This window comes from Anoplopoma fimbria, chromosome 20 (assembly GCF_027596085.1).
Source record: "Anoplopoma fimbria isolate UVic2021 breed Golden Eagle Sablefish chromosome 20, Afim_UVic_2022, whole genome shotgun sequence".
Taxonomy (NCBI): domain Eukaryota; kingdom Metazoa; phylum Chordata; class Actinopteri; order Perciformes; family Anoplopomatidae; genus Anoplopoma; species Anoplopoma fimbria.
Genome location: NC_072468.1, coordinates 10,573,005 through 10,593,583, shown reverse-complemented (window position 1 = coordinate 10,593,583; position 20,579 = coordinate 10,573,005). Strand labels below are relative to the sequence as shown.

At 41.7% G+C, this 20,579-nt stretch overlaps 1 protein-coding gene across 1 annotated transcript in view; it reads left to right on the top strand.

The window, feature by feature from the left end:
- snrka (SNF related kinase a) overlaps positions 1–20,579 on the top strand; it is a 48,171-nt gene that overhangs the window by 13,277 nt on the left and 14,315 nt on the right. Inside the window, 1 exon segment of the mRNA XM_054621693.1 lies at positions 13,108–13,249. Coding sequence (XP_054477668.1) covers positions 13,108–13,249 — 142 coding nt within the window.

The window sequence follows — 20,579 nt, the reverse complement described above, 5'->3', positions numbered from 1 at the left end:
GTGGTCATGTTCTCAGTCTCAACATAGGCCTTGCCACCACGGTACACATGCACGTTTGTGCACATGATCCGGATGGCACCACCAGAAAAATACCCGGGGTTATACTCATCAAAATAAGCAATACAAAGTCTTCTAGTTTTCTTTCTAACCACCACTCAAGTGTCATATTGGCACAGGTACTGACAAACGCCACATAACACCAAGCCCCTGGCCCATGTCTCAAGTCATGGAATCTACTTTGTTGTAGACCAAACTCTTAAAAGCACACGGAGGATCTGCTGCTGCCAATAGCTGCAGGTTGTCAGCCAGTCAGCCAAGTTACTGTTGCTGAGGTATAATCTGTCACAGGTACTTTGTAAATCAGTCTGAATTTGATGCTGCCTCTACCCCTCCCAGATCCACTAGCTTAAGATGAACAGCAAACCTGATTTGATATGTCACACCGAGCATGCTGTGGTACTCTGCAGCAGCATCTGTTTTCAACCTCGGTGCAACATGTTTCTCATTGTGGCTTGCCGTTTCCTGTACTCCCTCCCCTTCCACTTCCCTGACAACGGCGCAGGTTTATCTCTGCTCCGTCTGCTATTAATACACACACTGAGCCACCGAGTGGGACAGGCACTCTTCTGGCTGACTTATCCAAAAGTTCACATCCTAGACGGCCAGCCAAACGGTGAATCAGTCGGATGCGTTCACATTCTTTCCGCTGCCAGTTGACACGGAAGTGGGGCGTAATATTTTATCACAGCGACATTCTATTAGTTCTTTTCTTGATCACAGACTCAATCAGGACTTTGTGACGTGTGTCCCCTTTTGAAAAGAGAGAGATAAAGGACAGTAGCTGAAGAAAGGCCTTGGTTCTAACTAAAGACAGAGCTGCTGGATTAACTATTATCCCAGTATCACTCCACTGTAGACAAAAGACAGCGAGAGAGCGAGCAAGCAGGCAAACACAGGTGATTAAGTGTAATTATTCCTCTCAGTGATCCGTGGTGCTGCTGTGTGCGACGAGGCCCATCACTCTGCATCATCACAGGCCACTGGGCTGAGCTGGCTGTTTGGCGTGCTGACTGACTGACTGGTTGATATACAGACATGTTTGTCATCCATCGGCTGACTTTTAAGTCTTTTACAAGTATTATGGACAATACAGGGGTTTCTGAGCAGTTTCCCAAACAGACGTGCTCGTCATCCAACCGCTGAAAAATGCAATTCTTGCAGAAATCTCAAAAGCTTTTGATACCAAATGACCGCATTGATTTTTTTATTGTTTGTTCCTCAAGAATTTGGTGTCTTAAATGGGCATTTAGGAGGCATTTTTCATCATTGTTCATCAATTCCTGAGTGGTTAAAAAAATATGAAAAATGAAATGCACACTTAAACGTGTTTTTTAAGATGTGAACTAAAACATATGACTGTACTTTGATGAAACACAATCAAACGCTGTTGTTAAGATTGACAATGCCTACCTAATTGTGACACTCGTGTTTGGATGTAGCTTTAAGTTAGTTAGCAAGCTAACATTAGCTCGCTAATTCCACCATCTTTTCATGCTAGCGTTACACTGGCTACTTAAAGTGAGCAGAATAGCGAACTGGTGGTCAGTGGCAGCGCTGGGTTCCCTGCACCGGGCCACGAGGAGACTACAGCCGGGAGGAGAGCAGACATGAGGAGGTTAACTTAGAGGACGGCTAGTTTACCCGGATCCTGTTGTTGCCAAAAGATGAACGTCTGCTTATTTTGATGACTGCTGTATTGACTAGCCTTAAAGTTCATCCCCTCCTTAAAATATTTAGACAGGTTGTGCCTGGTTGGGACTTGTAGGCAACTAATTCAGCTGAGAAAAGGAGAGCGGGGGAGGTTTTAGGGCAAGAGAGAATCAGAGTCTTCATCCGGAACAAACCACACCAAGATCAGACTGAGTCCGATTGGTTGATAAGTGAGCAGTCGTACCACTATGAGTGGTATGTTGTTATTCTCTGTGTTGTCTGATAAAGCCAGCAAAACTGTGGAAATTTTTGCAAGAAATGCGGTTTCTTTCTTGTGATTAAAACTGTTTTGCACAGACAGGCCCTTTAAAAATACACATTTGAATCATCATTTGGTCTTTTTGCTTAAAAAAATAAAAATAAAATCCATTTTCTTAAAGGATTTAATTTTGGGGAAAAATTGCCCAGCCATTCTCTAAGTAAAATAATGAGTTTCTATCTCATAGAGAATAGTTAATGGTGCGTTGAGTGAATGGTGCGTTGATTTTTGACTGAATTAAGAGGACTGTTAGCTTTTCAAGCTAAATGAACCTTTAGCTGAAATAGTTTTGTCAACTCTGTAATACCATTTTAAAATGCACAATCCTTTGAATAATTCTAGTGTTTCTCAGTGTTGATCTGGTCCAGTTCCTCCAACACGGTCCCGTTTATTGGCCCTTTGTGGCTGCTGTCACTTCAAGCTGCTTGCTAGTTTATCAGAGCGAATCGCCTGAATGCAGAGTAGGAGAGGATAAGACGCCAGGAGACAAACCCCACGGTCGCTAATTAAAGCATCACAATGCCACAGTAATACAGAGGAGGGGAGGATGCTCATGATATCACACATGTATAAGTTTGCGTGTGTATTGAGAATTCAGGTTGAAGATTTAGGAAGAAGCGAGCTAGCTGGTGTGAAGGATGGGAGGATGACGGTGCAGGATGACAGGACGATAGATAGTTAAAAAAAGAATCTGAATTCCCTGTTTGTAAATGACGCGAGAACATTGCCCTTAAAATGTAAATGTGAAATATAATTGCAGACCTACACGCTTGACTTGACAGAAAGATTATAGACAAATATTGATGTGCAGAGCTGCCATGGTATTGTTTTGCCAGAGGGGCCCGACACGTTTCTGTCTTCAAATTGAGACAGGGAGCGTTGCTATGGTAGCGAACGCTTCTGCGAGTGAGCCAGGTGTGAGGCAGGTCGCCGATGGTCCCTGGGGGTCTCTGCCTCAACTCCCCACCCCTTCTCTGTCTCTGGCTCAGGTCGAAACTTGGGCTTTTTTTTCATTCTTATAAACAAACAAGGCCAACAAAAGACAAATGAATTATTCAAGTAAGCTTTGTTTTTATTTATAACGGTAAAAATGACAAACAAAAGCAATCAAACATGAACTCCCCTGATGGGATAAACAAAAAGGGCAAACCTTAATTTAAATGAACTTCACGTTTTTTTTTTTTTTAAATACAGATGCTTCTTGAAAAAACACACTCTTAAAACCCTCTCCGTCGGGCACTCGTAGCAGGGAAGTGTTTCTTGGCCAGAGAACAGCAAATGTGCTTTAGCATGTTGGATGTGTTTCCATTCAAATCCCCTAAAACAGTGACGCAACTCTTGACACTCCTTCCTCGTCCAACACAGCACCTAACACACCTCCTTTTTCTGACGTTGATGTGGTTGACCGGGAACCAGCAGTGAGGTCTTCCATTTCCCGCGTTTCATTTAGGCTCGCCTACTCTCACGTGGAATTCTACGAGAAACTTATTCCACTAATGTTATTTCTTTTGGGCAATTGTTTCAGGGCTGCTGCTGCTGCCTTATGCAAGTCGCAACGCACTCAGTTGTGTGCCTTGGTTTGAGATGCTAGAACAGTTTAGTTTTGCTACTGTTTTATTTGCCTCAGACTTTAGAGAAACTTAACAGAGGACAGTGTTTTCTGTTTGAGGAAAACTCTAGTGTAGAGTTTATTAACTGCAGTAGCTCAGAGAAGCGGCCGCTTTCCCGTACCATCATTACCCAATTTAAAGTCAAATTTTAACGCTGATTTACTGCTGAGCTCTACGTGCAGGAGACAATGTTAAACACAAAAATAAATTGACCGCAAAAATGAAAAGATAAATGCTACCTGAGAAGTAGTAATCCCTTGAGGTTTAAGCCGTGCTTGTGCAGATACGCAGCAGGACACTCCTGTGTCCAGGACGAAGTTAAACATGTTCATAAGAGCAGTTGGCACTGATGGTTATGGGAAACTGCAGCAGGAGCATAAACTATAAATCATCTATTTCCTAACTAAATACTCCTAGAATTAAAATCGAGCGTATCAAACCTTTTTGTCAGACGTTTTTTGTAACAGTAAATGCCAGTATGCCAGCATGGGACGTACAAGCTCTCACACACCCCAGAATAGTGTTGGTTTCCTGCTGTTAGACAGGACTCAAGGACATACGCATGAGTAATTATATGCTGTTTGCTTAATTAGATGTGCCAAGGAGAAATGATGGATGATCACTCTGCTTGGAATCGTTTTCATAATGGTTTGCCCTAGTTTTCTGCTATGAGAAAGCTAACCGAGATAGGGCTTGTATCCAAATTGTGTTTTTATTTTTATTTTTAGTCATGCTAAAAAAACATTTTGGTCTATGAAATACCTCAACTATTGGATGTTTTGCCAGAATATTAGTTGCACACATTCTAGCCCCCTTGCAGAATGTCCCGTCAGTCTTTTGTTTTTTATATTATTAGATTGTCATTATTGATGCAGTAACATGTAAGCAGTACTTTAAGCTACCTTTTAATAAATGTAGTCAAATTAACTTTTTGTCATGTTTGTTGGAACTGTTCATCTGCCTCTTTTTGCCTCCTAATGGCATTTACAAGATTCCACCGAGCCCGAAGGCAAACAACCAATCAGAGCTGAGGAGTCTGTAACGCAGCTGTCAATCACTGTTCGGCGGCTCGAGAACTCCGATCAAACAGTCAAAATGGGATCCAAACATGGATGAAGTTTATGTTACTGCACTGCCTATTTCTTGATTTTAAATGTTTTCAGAAACATATTTTAGTGAACCGTTTAGCTGTAAAATGAGAGAGTTGGCTCCAGGCGTTGGGCGGTGCTTGGTTTTGGCTCGACTGTTCTGAAAAAGGAGGCCTGGTCTCAAACTTCTCATCGTGGTATATCTTGAGTAACCATAATTTCTGGTAATACGAATGTTTTTTTTTTTGTTGGCGCTTTGAGCACCACATGTCAAATGCCATCTAGTTCCATCCTTACGAAGGAAATCTCTAAAACTACTAGTACTTGCACTTTGGATACCCCTCAACCCCAAATTGCCCCGCTTTACATGTATTTATACCATTTTTGTTTAGTTGTTAAGTATACTGCATATTGCCTTGTTTTTTTTATGTATGCTGTCTGATGTCTGATGGCTCATGGCTCATGGGCGGCACAGTGGTGGGGTGGTTTACACTGTTGCCTCACAGCAAGAGGGGCCCGGGTTCAATTACCGGGCTAGCCAGGCCGGGTCCAAAGACATGCAGCTTAGGTCTAGGATTGATTGATGACTCTAAATTGCCTGTAGGTGTGGATGTGAGCGTGATAATCTGGCGACCTGTCAAGGGTGTACCTTCGCCCAATGTCAGCTGGGATAGGCTCCAGCCCCCCCCCCCCCGCAGCCCTGACCAGGATAAGCAGTTAAAGCTAATTGATGGATGGAGGGGCTCTGGACAGTTGTGACATTTTATTGTCCAGACAATTAAGGGAGAAAATAATGGCATATTAACTAAACTATTTGTTCCTGCACTCTTGAATGTCCAGGGTTCGGTCTGCTCGGTCTCTATCAGCTTTCTTTTAAAGACCTCCAGTGTCCGTAGCAGTCTTTGAGATGTCCAAATGATTGTTTTGGTCCGTTCACTACCATTCACTTTGAATGCCACAGTTGGCTAACGGCACAAAAGAAGAGGGTTGAAAGAAAGAAAGAAAGAAAGAAAGAAAGAAAGAAAGAAAGAAAGAAAGAAAGAAAGAAAGAAAGAAAGAGAGTTGTTCAATGAAAATAAAAAGTGATTCAAAAATGCTGAATGGGAGCTCAGAGCAGGATATAGGCTGAAGAATCACTATGCTTTTCTTTGAAATTCAGATGTATAGCGAGTATATTGTGCAGTGCCCCCAGGTTTCAAGGCTAATGTCACACGATGACAATCCCAGAATATTTTCTAGCTGTATTTGCATGTGTGTGTGTGTTACCATTTTTTACAATTTGCTACGGCCTAAAGCGGAATTAGCACATTGAGACCCGTCAGGAGGATGTATAAGCGGAGAACAGGAGGAGGCTTCATGAAACTAGTATCATGGCAGTGTTACATTTTTTTTAATCTTTTCCAAGGACCTGACTGCTGTTGCCTGAATTCCTCTCCTGTTTTCTTGGGTATTTGTTGCAAGTAGTGGAGATCCTGAACTCTACATCTTGTTTGATACTTATAAAATGTTTTATGTCATTGTCAACACAAGAACAACTTCAATTTCAACAATCTGATCACTTGGAAAGTTTAATCCCTTATTTGGTTTCCTCAACTCTGCTCAAACATCAGACTATAATGGCTCAAAAGTGTCAGACAACTGTGGTATTTTAAAGTACACACTGAGCGCTCCCCCCATAACTCCCCCTTTTATAAGCAGAGCTGTGCTTGATGAAGCCTCAGACAAGCCAGCAGAGGAAAGCAAAGTGCAGTAATGGCTCTCCAGACTGAGAACAGGCGGCCACTAACAAAGTCTTTGGAGCTGCAGACCAAGATGAGGTTCAGACCTTCTGTCAATCAGAAGCGGTGAGAAAAAAAAAAAAATCACTTTCAAACACAAACCTTGTATTAGACCAAGTCTTATGACTTTGGTCAATTTCCAGTTTTGCCGGTCCGGGTTCAAGTCCAAAAATGGTGGATTTCAAGCAAACCTACTGAACCCCACTTGACAATATGAAAAGTAAATCAAATACAAAAAGCCTACAACAGCAACATGTCCCGACGGCCTTAAAGGCATTTATTTTTAGGGATTGTTTTATTGAATTAGATGCATTTTCAGTGAGGTTTCCCAAAAGTCAGGTGTGTTTTATGCATATCTGTCATCCTGAGTGGTTAAAACAACTAATATATAGATATATATCTCAGAATACCAAAAATGTATTATGTAACCAAAGAACTAATATTTCATTACTATATATTTGAATATTCGTGTTTGGCACAAGGTTTTAAACTGGTTCTCAGACAAAGCAAGAAATCTTACGTCAACTTGGGTTTTGTGGAATTCTCGGTTCGACAACAATATGGGTAAGCGATTAATAAAAAAAGAAAAACAGTCTTCAGATAAATTGATAAGGAAAGTGATCTTGGTTGCAGACCTATCAGACACCACCACCAAGAAGTACTGGATGCCAGTTCTAGAACTGAAGGGGCCTAAAGCTTGCCATGGAGCAGCGTGTTGATAGAAACACAGATATAATTGATTAATTCATCTTGAGAATTTGCACATGGAGCGAGTCCTGCATGTGAAGCCGCAGCAGGTCTGTCTGTGACAGCGGATCTAACAGCTGTCACCCAGAGTGCTCTCTCCACTCTTATCCGCCTGCCAGTGACACTACCATTCATGTTGATGTGATGAGTGTGTATGTGTGTGTGTTTGTGTGTTTGTGTGTGTGAGAGAGCTCTTCAGGATGGCAGCTCTGTGTGTGTTGGTGACAGCCTCTAGAACTGCTGTCCATTACTAGGACCACAGGTGTGTGCTCCTTATGCATGTCTTCTTATCGTACAGCTGAACATTTCATATGGAGATACTTTGAAAACTATCTACCTGAACTGATGGATGTTCTTTTTTTTACAACGGTCATCAAGTATGGCAAGATGAAAGTTATGGACACATTCCAATTAAATTGTTTTTAATTAATAAGTAATAATGTTAACAATAAAATAGGCCCTCTTGGGGTGGCTGCCTCCACATACATTTTCTCAGATGCAGAGCGATACTGAAAGTGCAAAGAAATTTGACTTCATGCCATTGGTATGTGTTTTTAAAAAAATCACATCTATGAATCAAGCGCCAACCAGTTTGAACTTCACAACTGCTCTTTAGAAACCTACTGTTGAGGTCACAGAGACTACGTCCAGGTTTTACAAAGTCTATGTTAGGAACCAATCAGATGGCTTGACTTTGCTGGTTAGTTTTTAGCTTCCCAGAGCCATTTCCTCTGCGGGGTTTAAACTATAAAACTGGCTTCTTTACTTTAAATTCATTTTGGTTTTGATCCCTTTGGCTGTTCTTCTGTGTGAGCCCCCACACAGCTTTGGGAGCTGTGTGGCATTATCTGCTGCCTTCTTCCTGTTTACACTTGTTTTCTATTTTGGCCAGAACTGCTCACGTCTGTGTGGGAACACACTTTTTTGAGTTATGAGTGTGCCAATACACAAGAAAGACCTAGAAAAAACATTTTATTATTACTTTATTTGTGTTGCCTAACTGTGTTTACAAGTTTAAACTCACTAAAAAGTCACAATATAGTGAATGATACACACACAGTCTACAATGAAGATGTAGGAGTATTATAGCTGTATTTAGTCTGTGGTTATCTCTGCTGTTTCCTCAATGGGGTCGTCAGCTGTGTGACTGTTGTTAAGACAGTATGTATGGAGTCTCTATTAAATATCTCTTTGATAAACCCAGATGTTGCTGTGTTACAGGAAAGGCTTTAATGACAACTTTGTAACACCATAAAAATCTGTTCCAAACTAAATATTTTCTTTCACAGTTTATAGTTCTCTGACACTCTGTAGAGCTGGAACGATCTGCTAAGCAATCTATTAGTTAATTGTTATGAAAATAAGTCGGCTACTCATAAGTGAATATGAGTCAGCTTTCAAGCATTTGCCAGTTCCACCTTAATTTATGGACGGTTTGCCTTATTAACGGTTGAGTGATGTTAAATTGCTAAGCAGGTTGGGTTCAGTTGCTAAAGTTGACGTGCTTGCTAAGTCAATTCACCTGAATAGGTTTAAGGTTTGTGATTCAGCTCTGGCTTGGAGCAATGGTTTCAAATATATATGTTTTGGGCGTCAAAAGGGCACAGTGGCACATCAAATTGTTCTGCTGTGACCCAGATCCTGTTTAGGTATGGATTTATTTTATGCTGCCCTCACTGGTGTTTCCGGCAAAGCCAGACAGCCAGGCATGTAGTGCTCTGTAACATAACAAAGGTACAAAGTAGGCAGCTGAGAGGGGGGAATAGAAGTGTACTCATTTTTTAAACACTTATTTTAAACAATTCATGACCTTTTATAGTCGTACTTAATTGGAGATCCAGGCTTAAGTTGGAATATTAAGAGGCAGGGAAATCTATCTTAAGCAGCCAAGCAACAAAAAATAATGTGAGAAAATCCACCTTTTTGCTTGATTAAACATGCTCTTAAAGCAAATGTTCAAAGCACTCTCCCAAACAGCTTTAACTGGCTGTGAAGGACGGTTTATTTCTTAACCCATCAACCCGTCCCTCAAATCAGACGCTTAGCACTTTCACAGCATTCCACTGCATGGGTTTCAGGCCAAGGTTGCCATGTCTGCACACTGTCAGGGTAATGGGACAGAGAGCCCCGTGGAAATAAAGCGATAATTAAATTTTGGTGCTGTCAGCTCTGAATGTTCACAGAATAAATATACGTTTTCTGATGGTCGCGCAAAACAAATTGATTGCTTGACATGCTGGGAGAATCAATCATCACATCTGGAATACAGATGAATCAGACTGTAGCTTTATAAACTTCTTTGAGAATTGTTGTTCTATATCTATATATATATATATATATTTTGTGTCCTCGCTACGTTTGTTTTATTGTAGCTTTGTGAGTTCCTTGTTCCATGTTATCTCCACTGAGGCTTTTTTCCAAGAATGCAGCAGGAGGCAAACCCCTGACCTGTCTCAAAGTGGTTTCGCCAAACTTGCCATTGCATTGCGACCTCCTTTCTCTCCCTCAAACAAGGTTGTGTTACGAGACTCAACTCACGTTTGTGGAGGAGACACGAGAGAAGGGCGTTGTGTGTCTTCACTTTTGTAGTTTACAGATGAACTTCTGTGGTCTGAAGTTTTATTACACTCCCCCATCCCTGTTTGCACTCTAAGATATCTGCTTGATTTTGATGTTTGTCTTTCAGCCGTAAACGATGCGTGTTAAGATGCTACGAAGGAAATGTTGATTCTTCCTCAGGGCATGTAGTTAATGACCGTGTGGGCTCCATTGTAAGGTAGAGTAGCAACGCGGGGTGGGGCTTAGTAAAGACTCAATTGTTTCACTGAGCAGTGAGATGATCATGCTGAGCTAACCTTTGTATTACTTTATGTTATTCAACCTCTGTACCCGGGTGTGTTCATATTGCAACGGGTGAAGAGACATCGGTACAGGCTGGAGATGAGCTGTCGTAGGTTTCAAAGAAATATTGCTGGCGTGACAGTGTGCTCCTAGAAAAAACTTTGCTTGAATCAAACCATTGCACTGGCTTTTTATGAACGGGTTTATGGACACAGTGACCCTGCTGATGTATTTAGACAAAATCATCAACTGCCTCTGTTGTCCCTGAAACACCCCCATTTGTCCAGCTTAAGCACAGGCTAACCGTCTCTAATGCCTTTTCACTTTTGCCAACTCTCAGAACAAAATGCCATCTGGAAGTCGGACAGAGAACAGGAATTATGCTCTAAACCGCTCTACAGCCTGTGTTCTGCTCGAGGGGACTCTGCTCACACAGGACAAGCTAGACCACCGTCGCCCAAAGCTGCTTCCTTATGCACGCTGTGTCCAGAGTTTATACCGTCTCGTTATTTTACCGCTGCTGCATGAACATGGGTAAATGGAATAAACATGCCTCAGGGCCAAGTCCTCTCCTAGAGAGACCTTGACCCTGGTGGCTGTGACAGAAAGGATGGAGGACAGCTCCATAGAGCGGTCTACCGTGCTGGTAGAGCACAGGTGTGCCTTGAGATTTAATTTTGGATGGACGGTTTTAAAATCCAAACCAGTGCTCTTAAAAGCACCGTGAGCTTGAGTCCAGCTCATTCTGCCTTAGCTCTCTTGAGTGATCACTCGCTCAGTTTAATTAAACAAAGTACTGCTCAGCCTGAGGCCAAGGCCTGCAACGCTGACTCTAACTCTAACCCAGCAAAGTGGGGGTCTAAAGTTAGGACCAAACAATTAAGAACGCCTCAGATAGCCAAGCCTGTGGCTAGAAGCATGTTACAATCTGCGTGACGAGTCTTGATGGTGCATTCCGGCCACAACAAAAAGTAAAGTGTGTGGCTTTTTTTCTCGTGCATCATCAGGTCTCCATTTCTGCCAACACCGTTAAGCGTTGAGGGCATCTGAGCGTTTGAGCTTAATTGGAAAGTTACTTAAAAATCCTCATCATGGTAATTACCTCAGCGCTGCCAATATTTGACTGAAGCTGCTGCTGATGTCTTTTTTTTTTTTATTTCCTCCCAGCCAGAATGATTTGGCTCTGCCTCACTGCTGAACAAGGGGAAATGAATTCACAGATTCATGCAAGTACTTATACTTATACCCAGGCTGTTTGTGTAGAAGTAGTGCCTGAATATGTGTTCAATGAACTCAAATATCTGTGTGTGTGTGTGGAAGACACTGCATACTATAAGTAGTGACAGGAAGGTGTTGGCCGTCCTAGATGCATGCCGGAGGCTCTCTCTCACCCTCCTGCTGCAAATTTCCCGCAGCGGGACTAATAAAGGATTATCTTATCTTATCTTATCTTATCTTATCCTGCTTTCAGTTCTGTTAGGACTGTTCACACTGGTGTGTGTGTGTGTGTGTGTGTGTGTGTGCATGATGTGTCTCTGATTGCATAAAGTATGTAAGGCCCAGTGCTTCTGCATGTTGACAGTTTGCTTTCTCAGGGTGCAACTAGCTTGAATGAGCCCACATACGCACATGGGGAATTGATTTGACATTCATTACACTGTTGGCACACGCACACGTTAGCGTGACAACGTTACGGCTGAGAGCTTAGTTTTGGGTTTTGATGAAATGGACCTAATGTGCTTGCGGCCCCTTCTTTTGTTCCAGCTGTGATGAGACAGTTGTGAGGGCATGGGATTGGTTAAAATGCCACGGGAGAGAGAAAAACGGGAAATAACTGACATTTACTTGCAGGACTCTCAACACTTCCCTCGTTCCCTGCGGTGCACCGGACTCTGAGCACATGCCACTTCCCCTTAATTGTCTCCTCGTTTCCATTCAGTGGTGTCTTTTCCATAGGAGTCACTCTTTTCCTAAGAAAGAAGGAGGTATAGAGGAAAAACATATTTGTATGAATGAGACGTCCTTCCCACTCAAGTGACGTTAGCACAGCAGGACTAGCTGTTCGTAAGCATAAACTTCTCTGTAGCATTGGTCGTTGCTTTGTGGTTCATATTTGAACAGATTATAAAATCCACAGCCCAAAGAATAAGCGGGTACAGTCATCAATATTCACACAAAATCTAGGGAACCATCGGTATTGATCTGACCAATCGCCAGGCTTTGAAGCAAATTTTTACATAATGACCAAACCATGGAATTATAACTTCCTGGTTCATCACATTATTCCATTGGGCCAAAAAAAAGACTATTTTTTACCAAACAATGGGATAGAGACAGGTTGTCTGTCCGTTCCATTCTGGGACGGACAGACTGTTCCAGACTGTTTACCTGCATTCAACCAAAGCCTGCTCGAACCTGATTCTCGGGCTACGATCAGACACCAAAGCCCTTCCAGTACCAAAATATTGTCCCTTTGCCTACCGATTGTACACATGAATCCATAATCTGTTAATGGAGATTTCTTCCCACATGACTAAACGCTCCTTTAGAACAAAGCTCCATTTAGACTGTACAGATTCAGACGTGTATTTCATCTCAACCTCATCTTTTCCAGTTGCCTTTTTGAGAACATTGAAATGTTCGTGGCTCCTTTTGAAGATTCCACAGGGTGTGCTTGAATTGGGCTTTAATTACTATATGTCACAAAATATAATATTACAACAGTACAATAATGTGAGTGTGTCTGACTTGAGATATTTCTAGCAGCAAGCCCTTGTGTCGCGTTTATAGCTTTCACTTTTCTTAATGTAAATCTTTAAGTGATAATGTTGAAATTATGTTGACAGTGTTTCATTTTATAAAGAAAAAACGTAGTATTCTATCCATCCAGAGTTTTTGTAATATGTGTATACAGTTTAATTTAAATGCTGGAAAAAACAAAACAAAAAAAACAATAACCTGGCAGTACACATTGATTGAGATTGCGCTTCTGTTTTTCTTTCCCTCTGCCTCAGATATCTGGAGTCTCGGTGTAATCCTGTTCATGTTGGTATGTGGCCAGCCGCCCTTCCAGGAAGCCAACGACAGTGAGACTCTCACCATGATCATGGACTGTAAATACACTGTGCCGGCCCACGTCTCCAGCGCCTGCAAAGAGTGAGTGACACACACACACACACACGCACGCACACACACACACACACACACACACACACACACACACACACACACACACACACACACACACACACATACACACACACTGTTTCTGATGGACACCATTGGAAATAAATCTCTCTATGTCAGGCCTATACAGGACAGCAAATCACATTAAGCTGACATGGCCTCTTGACCTGTAACCATGCTGCAGTTACTGAAGCTTGCACACCTGGTCACAGTCTGGTTAGCTCACATTGAGCTATGGCTGTCTGTAAGACACGTCTTATATACTACATGTTACAACACAATCATTTCACTGTGTAGTAAAGCTCAACTACCATATGGGCCAATCTTCTCAAGGTTTGTTGAGTCTCATGATAACCCCATGTCCTATAGGTGAATGGAAACCATGACTCGCCATGTTTTAGTCAACATTCAGTGTTTCACATCCAAAAAAAAAAGAAACAGCAGGAGAAATATTTTATATTAGCACTGTACTGTAATAATGTTTCCATTAGCAACCTTCTCTCAGGCATTGTTTTATGACATCACTGAATCAGTTCACACCAAATAATAACATATAAATACTCTGAAAGGTGAAGCCATTGCTGAATTGTCTTAAACTTGCATTCTCTCTACTCTCCATCAGGGGGCGACTTCTGGTTGCATAGAAGTCTATGAGAAAATGACCCTAATTCTCTCTTGATTTATTACCTCAGTAAACATTGTAAACATGAGTTTATGGTCTCAATCTCTAGTTTCAAGTGTTCTTCAATACAGCATGATGTTCATTTAGTAAATTATGGTCCATTTAGAGTCAAATAAACCATAAAGCAGAGTATGATTTAGGACGGGGCTAATTTGTGATTGAGAGACCACTACCACAGAGTTGTATGGTCTGTGAGTTGTCTCTGTGTCCATCTTAAAATGTTAACCCTTTATGGGATTGTAACATTTTGGTCGCTCAAAAATGTCTTATTAATTGTTTTGGTTGTACTTAGCTCCACCCTCTCATGTCACTTCTGATTGCAAATACACAAGATGGCGACAGCCAAAAATGCCGAACTCGAGGCTTCCAAATCCTAGTCCACAAACCAACGGGTAACGTCACGGTAACTACATCCACTCTTTAGTCCATGGTTTCAGTAATAATACAGTATGTTTAACCACATTGAAACACCTATATATATATATATATACTGTGTAGCTTTTAGAGCATCAGCATTTCAAAAATGTTAGATCTCAGTTAGGGTAGAAACCAAATTTCGACTCTTTAATTTCTAGTTTGGTAGCATGACTCTCCTGACTGTCACTACAGCATTTAATAAGCATTTGATAAGCCCACCTGTGGAGCTAGACCCAGTCACTGGCACACGGTAGTAGCTCACTTGTTTTCCGAAGCCCTGCGGACCAATTTGCTCCAGTAGCTGGCAGAGACTTAAAAGCCTTCAAGCAGTTGGAGCAGCCCAGCTGCAGAGCAGCACAGTCCAGCTACACACCAAAACCACATGTTCCACGCTCAAAGTGAGTGAGGCAGTTGGGTTGATAAATTAGCAGTCCCTCAATTCGCCATGTGGGTTTGTAAGCTCCTAATTTTGTACTAATTCATTCTCTCCAGATGCACGGTGGGAATTCTTTGAAGCGGTATAAATTCCAACAACATTTGGCCAGAATTAATCGAGAAATAATCTGCTCTCCACACAGAACTTAATCAGAGACCAGACTCTTTGGGTATCCACTCTTTACCTTTTATTTATACCTTGTTTTTTATTTAGTAGCTCAGAAGTCCTGTTGCAGGATTGCTTGAAAACGACAGTAGCACACATCCTGTGTATAAAAGTGGAACAGATTAGACACATTTTTTAAAGATAAGACAAGCTACTGTTATTTCAGTTCAACGTCCATATATTTTCTTTTGTACTGACGCAATGCTGTAATGAGTGGATTTCATGGGCATGAGCAATGGCTTCAGAGCCAGTGTTGTGAAGGCCAGTGCTATATCCACACTCTCATGTGCTGCACATCGGAGTATTCTTAGACACAGGAAATAAATGCTTATCTCCTCTGAGTCCATGGAGAGACGCGACTAGATTGAAGTGCTAAGCTGAAGCAGTGATCAATCTGACGGGTTTTGGCTTCAGAGCAGAAGAGCTATTTGTTCCATGCTGTGTCCAGAGCTTTTTTGCCACGTCACTCATGGGTGAGTAATCCACAAATGGCACAGGTTTGGGGTTTCCAACCAGCCTCTGCTGATGCTGCAGTGCTTCATCTTACTAAAGTGCAGTATTTGTGTGGCTTCACCTTGGTCTCTTAAAGTTGTCAAATAGAGAAAAAGAAGGACAAGACCCAGGAATCAACCATTTCCAGATACTTGGGTTGGATTTCATAAATGAGAGAGAAGGTGAAATGACAAAAAGACAAATTAAGTGTGGGCATCTTAAAACAAACAATATAATACGGAAACATGTAGATTGCACTTAAACCTGGACTTGATCATTTTCACTTGGGATTGGCAGTAGTTTTCTTCATCTACACTCATTGGCTTGTATATCATATAGTGTTAGATTTTTTGCACCAGGTCACGAGACTTCTAATAAATCACGAGATAATTGGGGGGTGATTTGTGGGTGTGGGCTTACAGAACTGGACTCGTGATGGACCCTGGCCTAGTGCAGTGTGTGTGTGCGCGTTAAGCCCACAGGGTCAGGTTTTTCCAACCCTCCGGTTGGTTAGATTAAGAAGCATTAGTAAATGTATTTTTAATTACAGGTTTTTGCGATTTGAATCTTGCGTTCTATTACAACACAATGTCGGCTGTAAGTCAGTTAATCATTCTGCCCGCTGAGTAACATGCGTGTTGCACCGCTAATGCTGATGATTTACTTTGGTTTATCAAGAAGGGGAATCATAATGTGTGTGTGTGTGTGTGTGTGTTCGGTGTCTTTGCTGGTCAATGTTGGAGTTCTAGTAATAAATGTACTACTACGTAGAGCCGCTGACACAAGTGAAAATAAATTGCCTTGCTTAAATGCTAATATGTTTAATCAAGAGAGGTTGTAGTGTCAACACCGTGGCCAAGGGAGAAACACCTGTTGTTTCTGCACCGTCTGCTCTCAGTGTGACTTTGTGGCTAGTTGTGAGGGACCTTGTCCACTGCCTTATGTTTAGGGCCTGAGGATGAGAGACAAAGGCAGACAGACACAGAGAACGGAGCGGGGGTCATGAACAGATGCACTGTGTGTATCTCGTAGATAAGACAGGTATGGTTTGTATAGGGAAGTGAAAAGTACAGGTGGACACTGACACCAGTGAGAGAATGAAAGAAGAAACAAATGTGAAAATGATGGGAAAGTCCAAACCTTAAAGGTTTTCTGTTGCCCTCTCCCAGCTGATGGATCAGTTATTGGTGACACAGAGAGGAACCAGGTGATCCAAATCTGTTGACGCAATATCAGATACATCAGGCAATATCCACCCTCATGCAACTTGTCCTGGAAAGAGGTATTATTTTAAAGTAGGTCTATGATGTGATGAAAAGTACAGTAGACTCCATTGTCTGTATGTCCTTAGTTTAAACAAGCCCCTTTTCAGACTTTGTAATAGTTGCAAACAATGGAACTTGGTACTTTTTTTTATAGCAAGCCAATACCAAGTTATAAAATCATGACACATGCATTAGAGAAATGTATTGAGGCTTACTATTATTTTTTGTATAACAAGTTTTCTGAAAATGTGTGTTAAAATATGCAGAGGAGGTTTTGCTAATGCTTACTTCTGGAGAATTTACAAAAAAAATGAGACGGAAGCAAATAGACAAAGTAGTAAAAAAAAAAACCAACTACATGTGTATTTTGGATGTTTTCTCTCCACTAGTTTAAAGGAAGACATGTTATGGAGGATACATCGCCAAAATCCCAAGATGTAGCAGTGCATGGACTCAACTATGGTCGCTTGTATTTTACCTGCTTATATAAAATCTTTGACAGAAGGAGAGCAAAGAGTCAGAGGCCTTGTTAGTTATGAGGTTAGAGGGACAAGTCTTGGTTTTAGACATCAGCGTCATAAAGGTCAAGGGTAGTTTTTAGTGTCCTCTTGGGTTGATTTCTGATGTGCTCGTCCTCTTAATAAGAATTCCCATGAGGTCCACATTCCTGTTCCCTGGATGCCAGTGTTCTCTACATGTGTGTTTCTGTCCGTGGCTCGTCTCTATGTGAGCGGATGTCTTTCTGCTCTCTACTCCCCGTTGACTCATCAAAAATGAATTTACGCACCTCAATTAAATAATTACTCACTGGCTCCCACTTGCAAACCCACACCCTCCTCTTTCCGAGCTTTGTTTGGTTTTTGTCATCCTTGATTTTAATCCCTGGAGATTAGACTCAATATAAAAATGTTTGTTTTACACCTCCGTCACCCCTTCCCTAGCCACGGCCACCGTCACCCCCCATCCACACATAGAAACAGACAATTGTACTCTAGCTCCTGTCTCCGTCACAGCGTGACGTCTGCGTGGCGGACTCCTGGAGCCAATTGCTACCAAACAGAACACGGTGTTCCTTCATTTCCTGTCATCACTGTACAAACCACAAGGGAGTGCACACAAACACTCAGCCCCCTTCTATGTATTTGTCTCACACACATCACTGACACAGATTTAGGTAGTTCATTGCCTGCTGGTATCCATTGTTTGGATAGAATTGTCATTGTTCAAACGGAGAATTTAATGTCCATGCATGTTTTGATGCTAATTTCTCTCTCGATGTCCTTTTCACACACTAACACTTTCTCTGGCTCATGGGTCTAAGAATGTGTGGACTATTATAGACTAGTGTGAATGTGTGCAACTTGTAGGGAAAGAAAGTATAAGAGCAGGCAGCCCTGTGTGGCTGTATAGGTCCCAAGGGACAGAGAAAGAGAGAGAAGATCGGTACAAGACAGCTATTTGTAGGGCAGAAAGTGTTAGTTAGAGTACCACATACTGAGAATTCAAGAGGGCTTCCTTTTCCATGCCTGTGCACCAGTGACCAGTCTTTTTTGCTTGTAAGAGGTAGCGTGTTGTAATGTGTGCAGACACATTCTTCAGGTGTGTCTAAAGTTTATGTTCTGTCATTCAGAGATTCAGAGGTGTGTGTTGCACTTTACAGGAGTGTCAATTATTTGGTGCCCTTTGCCAATCAAGCAGGTTCTTTCATATAAGTACTTGGGTTTAATGATAGACCACCTGCTATCCTGGAAAGACGCCATTAAATCTGCACAAGGACAAAACTTGACTTTACATCTGTAATTATGAGTGTTCTATGGTGGGGATTAGTGTGCGAAATAATGATATCATTATTTATCACAAGCAAGTGCCGCTAAAATTAGTTTAATGATCTTACTCCAGCAGTTTTCATTATTATTATTTACTGCAAAACATCTATTCACAAATATGAGAAGTCAGTGCGAGAGAGGATTTGCCGCCGTAAATGACAGTCCTGTTGGGCGAGTCTTCAGGCCTGTTGGTGAACCTAAACGGATCCCCTTTGGACAAATTTGATCAGGTGCCTTTCGTGAGAACCCCAGGTTAAAGCAGGATATCGTCTTCCCTCTTCTTGGATACCAGGACGGCAACTAGAAGCCGAGCCAAGGTCTGTGTGTCGGGTTGGAGCGTGTGAATGTGTTTCCAGTTAGCGAGCTAGATAGGCCAGAGTTTTTGCGTTGTGTGAGTGGCCCTATTGTATGCCATATAAGCCTTAGTGATGTATGTACAAAGAGTGTATAGCCTAGTTGACTTGGTTTGCATCCATGAAATTTTGTGATTTGCGTATTGAGTCTCAGTCGGACTTCAGCATAATACTGGAGCACAATGTGAGATAATTGGCACCCTGATAGAAATATTCCAATACCATTTTTTCCTCCCTGATTCCGATACCTGAACTTGTGTATCATCCGATACAGAGTACTGATCCAATACCAGTGTGTAAAAACAAAAAAAGTGGACGTTAGTTATCTCTCCTGCTGATTTCAATATGGTTTTGTTGTTCACAATGTAGCATTAAATGACCCCAGCTAGCCAAGTTGGGAAGCAGCCGCCACAGCTTTTCCTATTCATGGCGTCAGCGCAACAGGTTTTCTCTTTTTCTCTCTGTTTTTGAATACATTTTAGACCACATTTGAATCGATGGCATAGATATAGTATGTGAAACTGGCTAAACAGACCATAATAGTTATAAATCTGGTTTAGGTCTTTTCATGGGAATTGTCGATAATGATTGTTTAAGTATTTTAGAAGAATGTGGGCTAAATAACTCGCAGATTCACTTGTGGTTATTTTTTTTTATCTTATGCAATATTTTAAGTGTTGCAATGTTATCTTAAGCCTATTATATTTGTTTTTATATCTATTTTTAGGGTGCCTTTTTAACATCCAGCCAGAGATTATAGATACAAATGAGCTTTCTAGTCCTAACTCAAGTTGATGAGCATTGACCCTGATCTATAAACTAAAAACCATCAATCATCATCATCATTAATCCTTAATTTGTCTCAATATATATGTCCATGCTTACATATTCTACAGTACATCTCTATATACTGTGTCATTGTAAGTGTGATTGATGAACCAACTTGGTAGTACTGCAGTGTTTGCCATCAGTGCGCAGATAGAGGGGCCCTCCTCTCCGTCTCTATCTCCCCTCCGCTACTGCTGCTGCTGGCTGTAGTCCTCAGGGAGCCTGGCTTGCTTTGACTAATCCCCAACATGACTGACAGACAGCGGAGCACCACTCTGCCCAGCCTGTTATCCTCCAGCCTCCATCCCATGGTCTGATCCCACTGCAGCAGAAATACATTCTATACACAATAAATCAGTAAAGCTCAAATGAGTTGGGAGAGGCCTTGACTGTCCATATTGTATTACTCAAAATAGATTTGTACACTTAAAGTTCCCTTGTGAAATCTTTCCATTTGAAGCAAGTTATTTGCACTGTTTTATTGTCACACATTTCTTTTTCCCATCTGTCAGTCCATCATCTGCCTATCTATCTGCCTTATTATGCAGATGATAGAGATGGCTTACCCCTTAATGCATAATGCTTTTTGTTTCTGTATTAATATTAGTTTTCCCACTAGACTCCATATCCCATCTAATCCTATCAAATTGCAATCTCAGCTTTCATTGTGTGTCATTTGTGTTGAATTTAAGCTCCCAGCTGACCAGCTGTAGTTCCACATCCTCAACTCTGTCAGAGCCAATGCCTCGCACAGTCTGTCACCGTACATTATAGCCCGCTCCATATATCCAATGCCTCCATCTGCTCCTACCTCACATACTGTGTGTCACACCGAC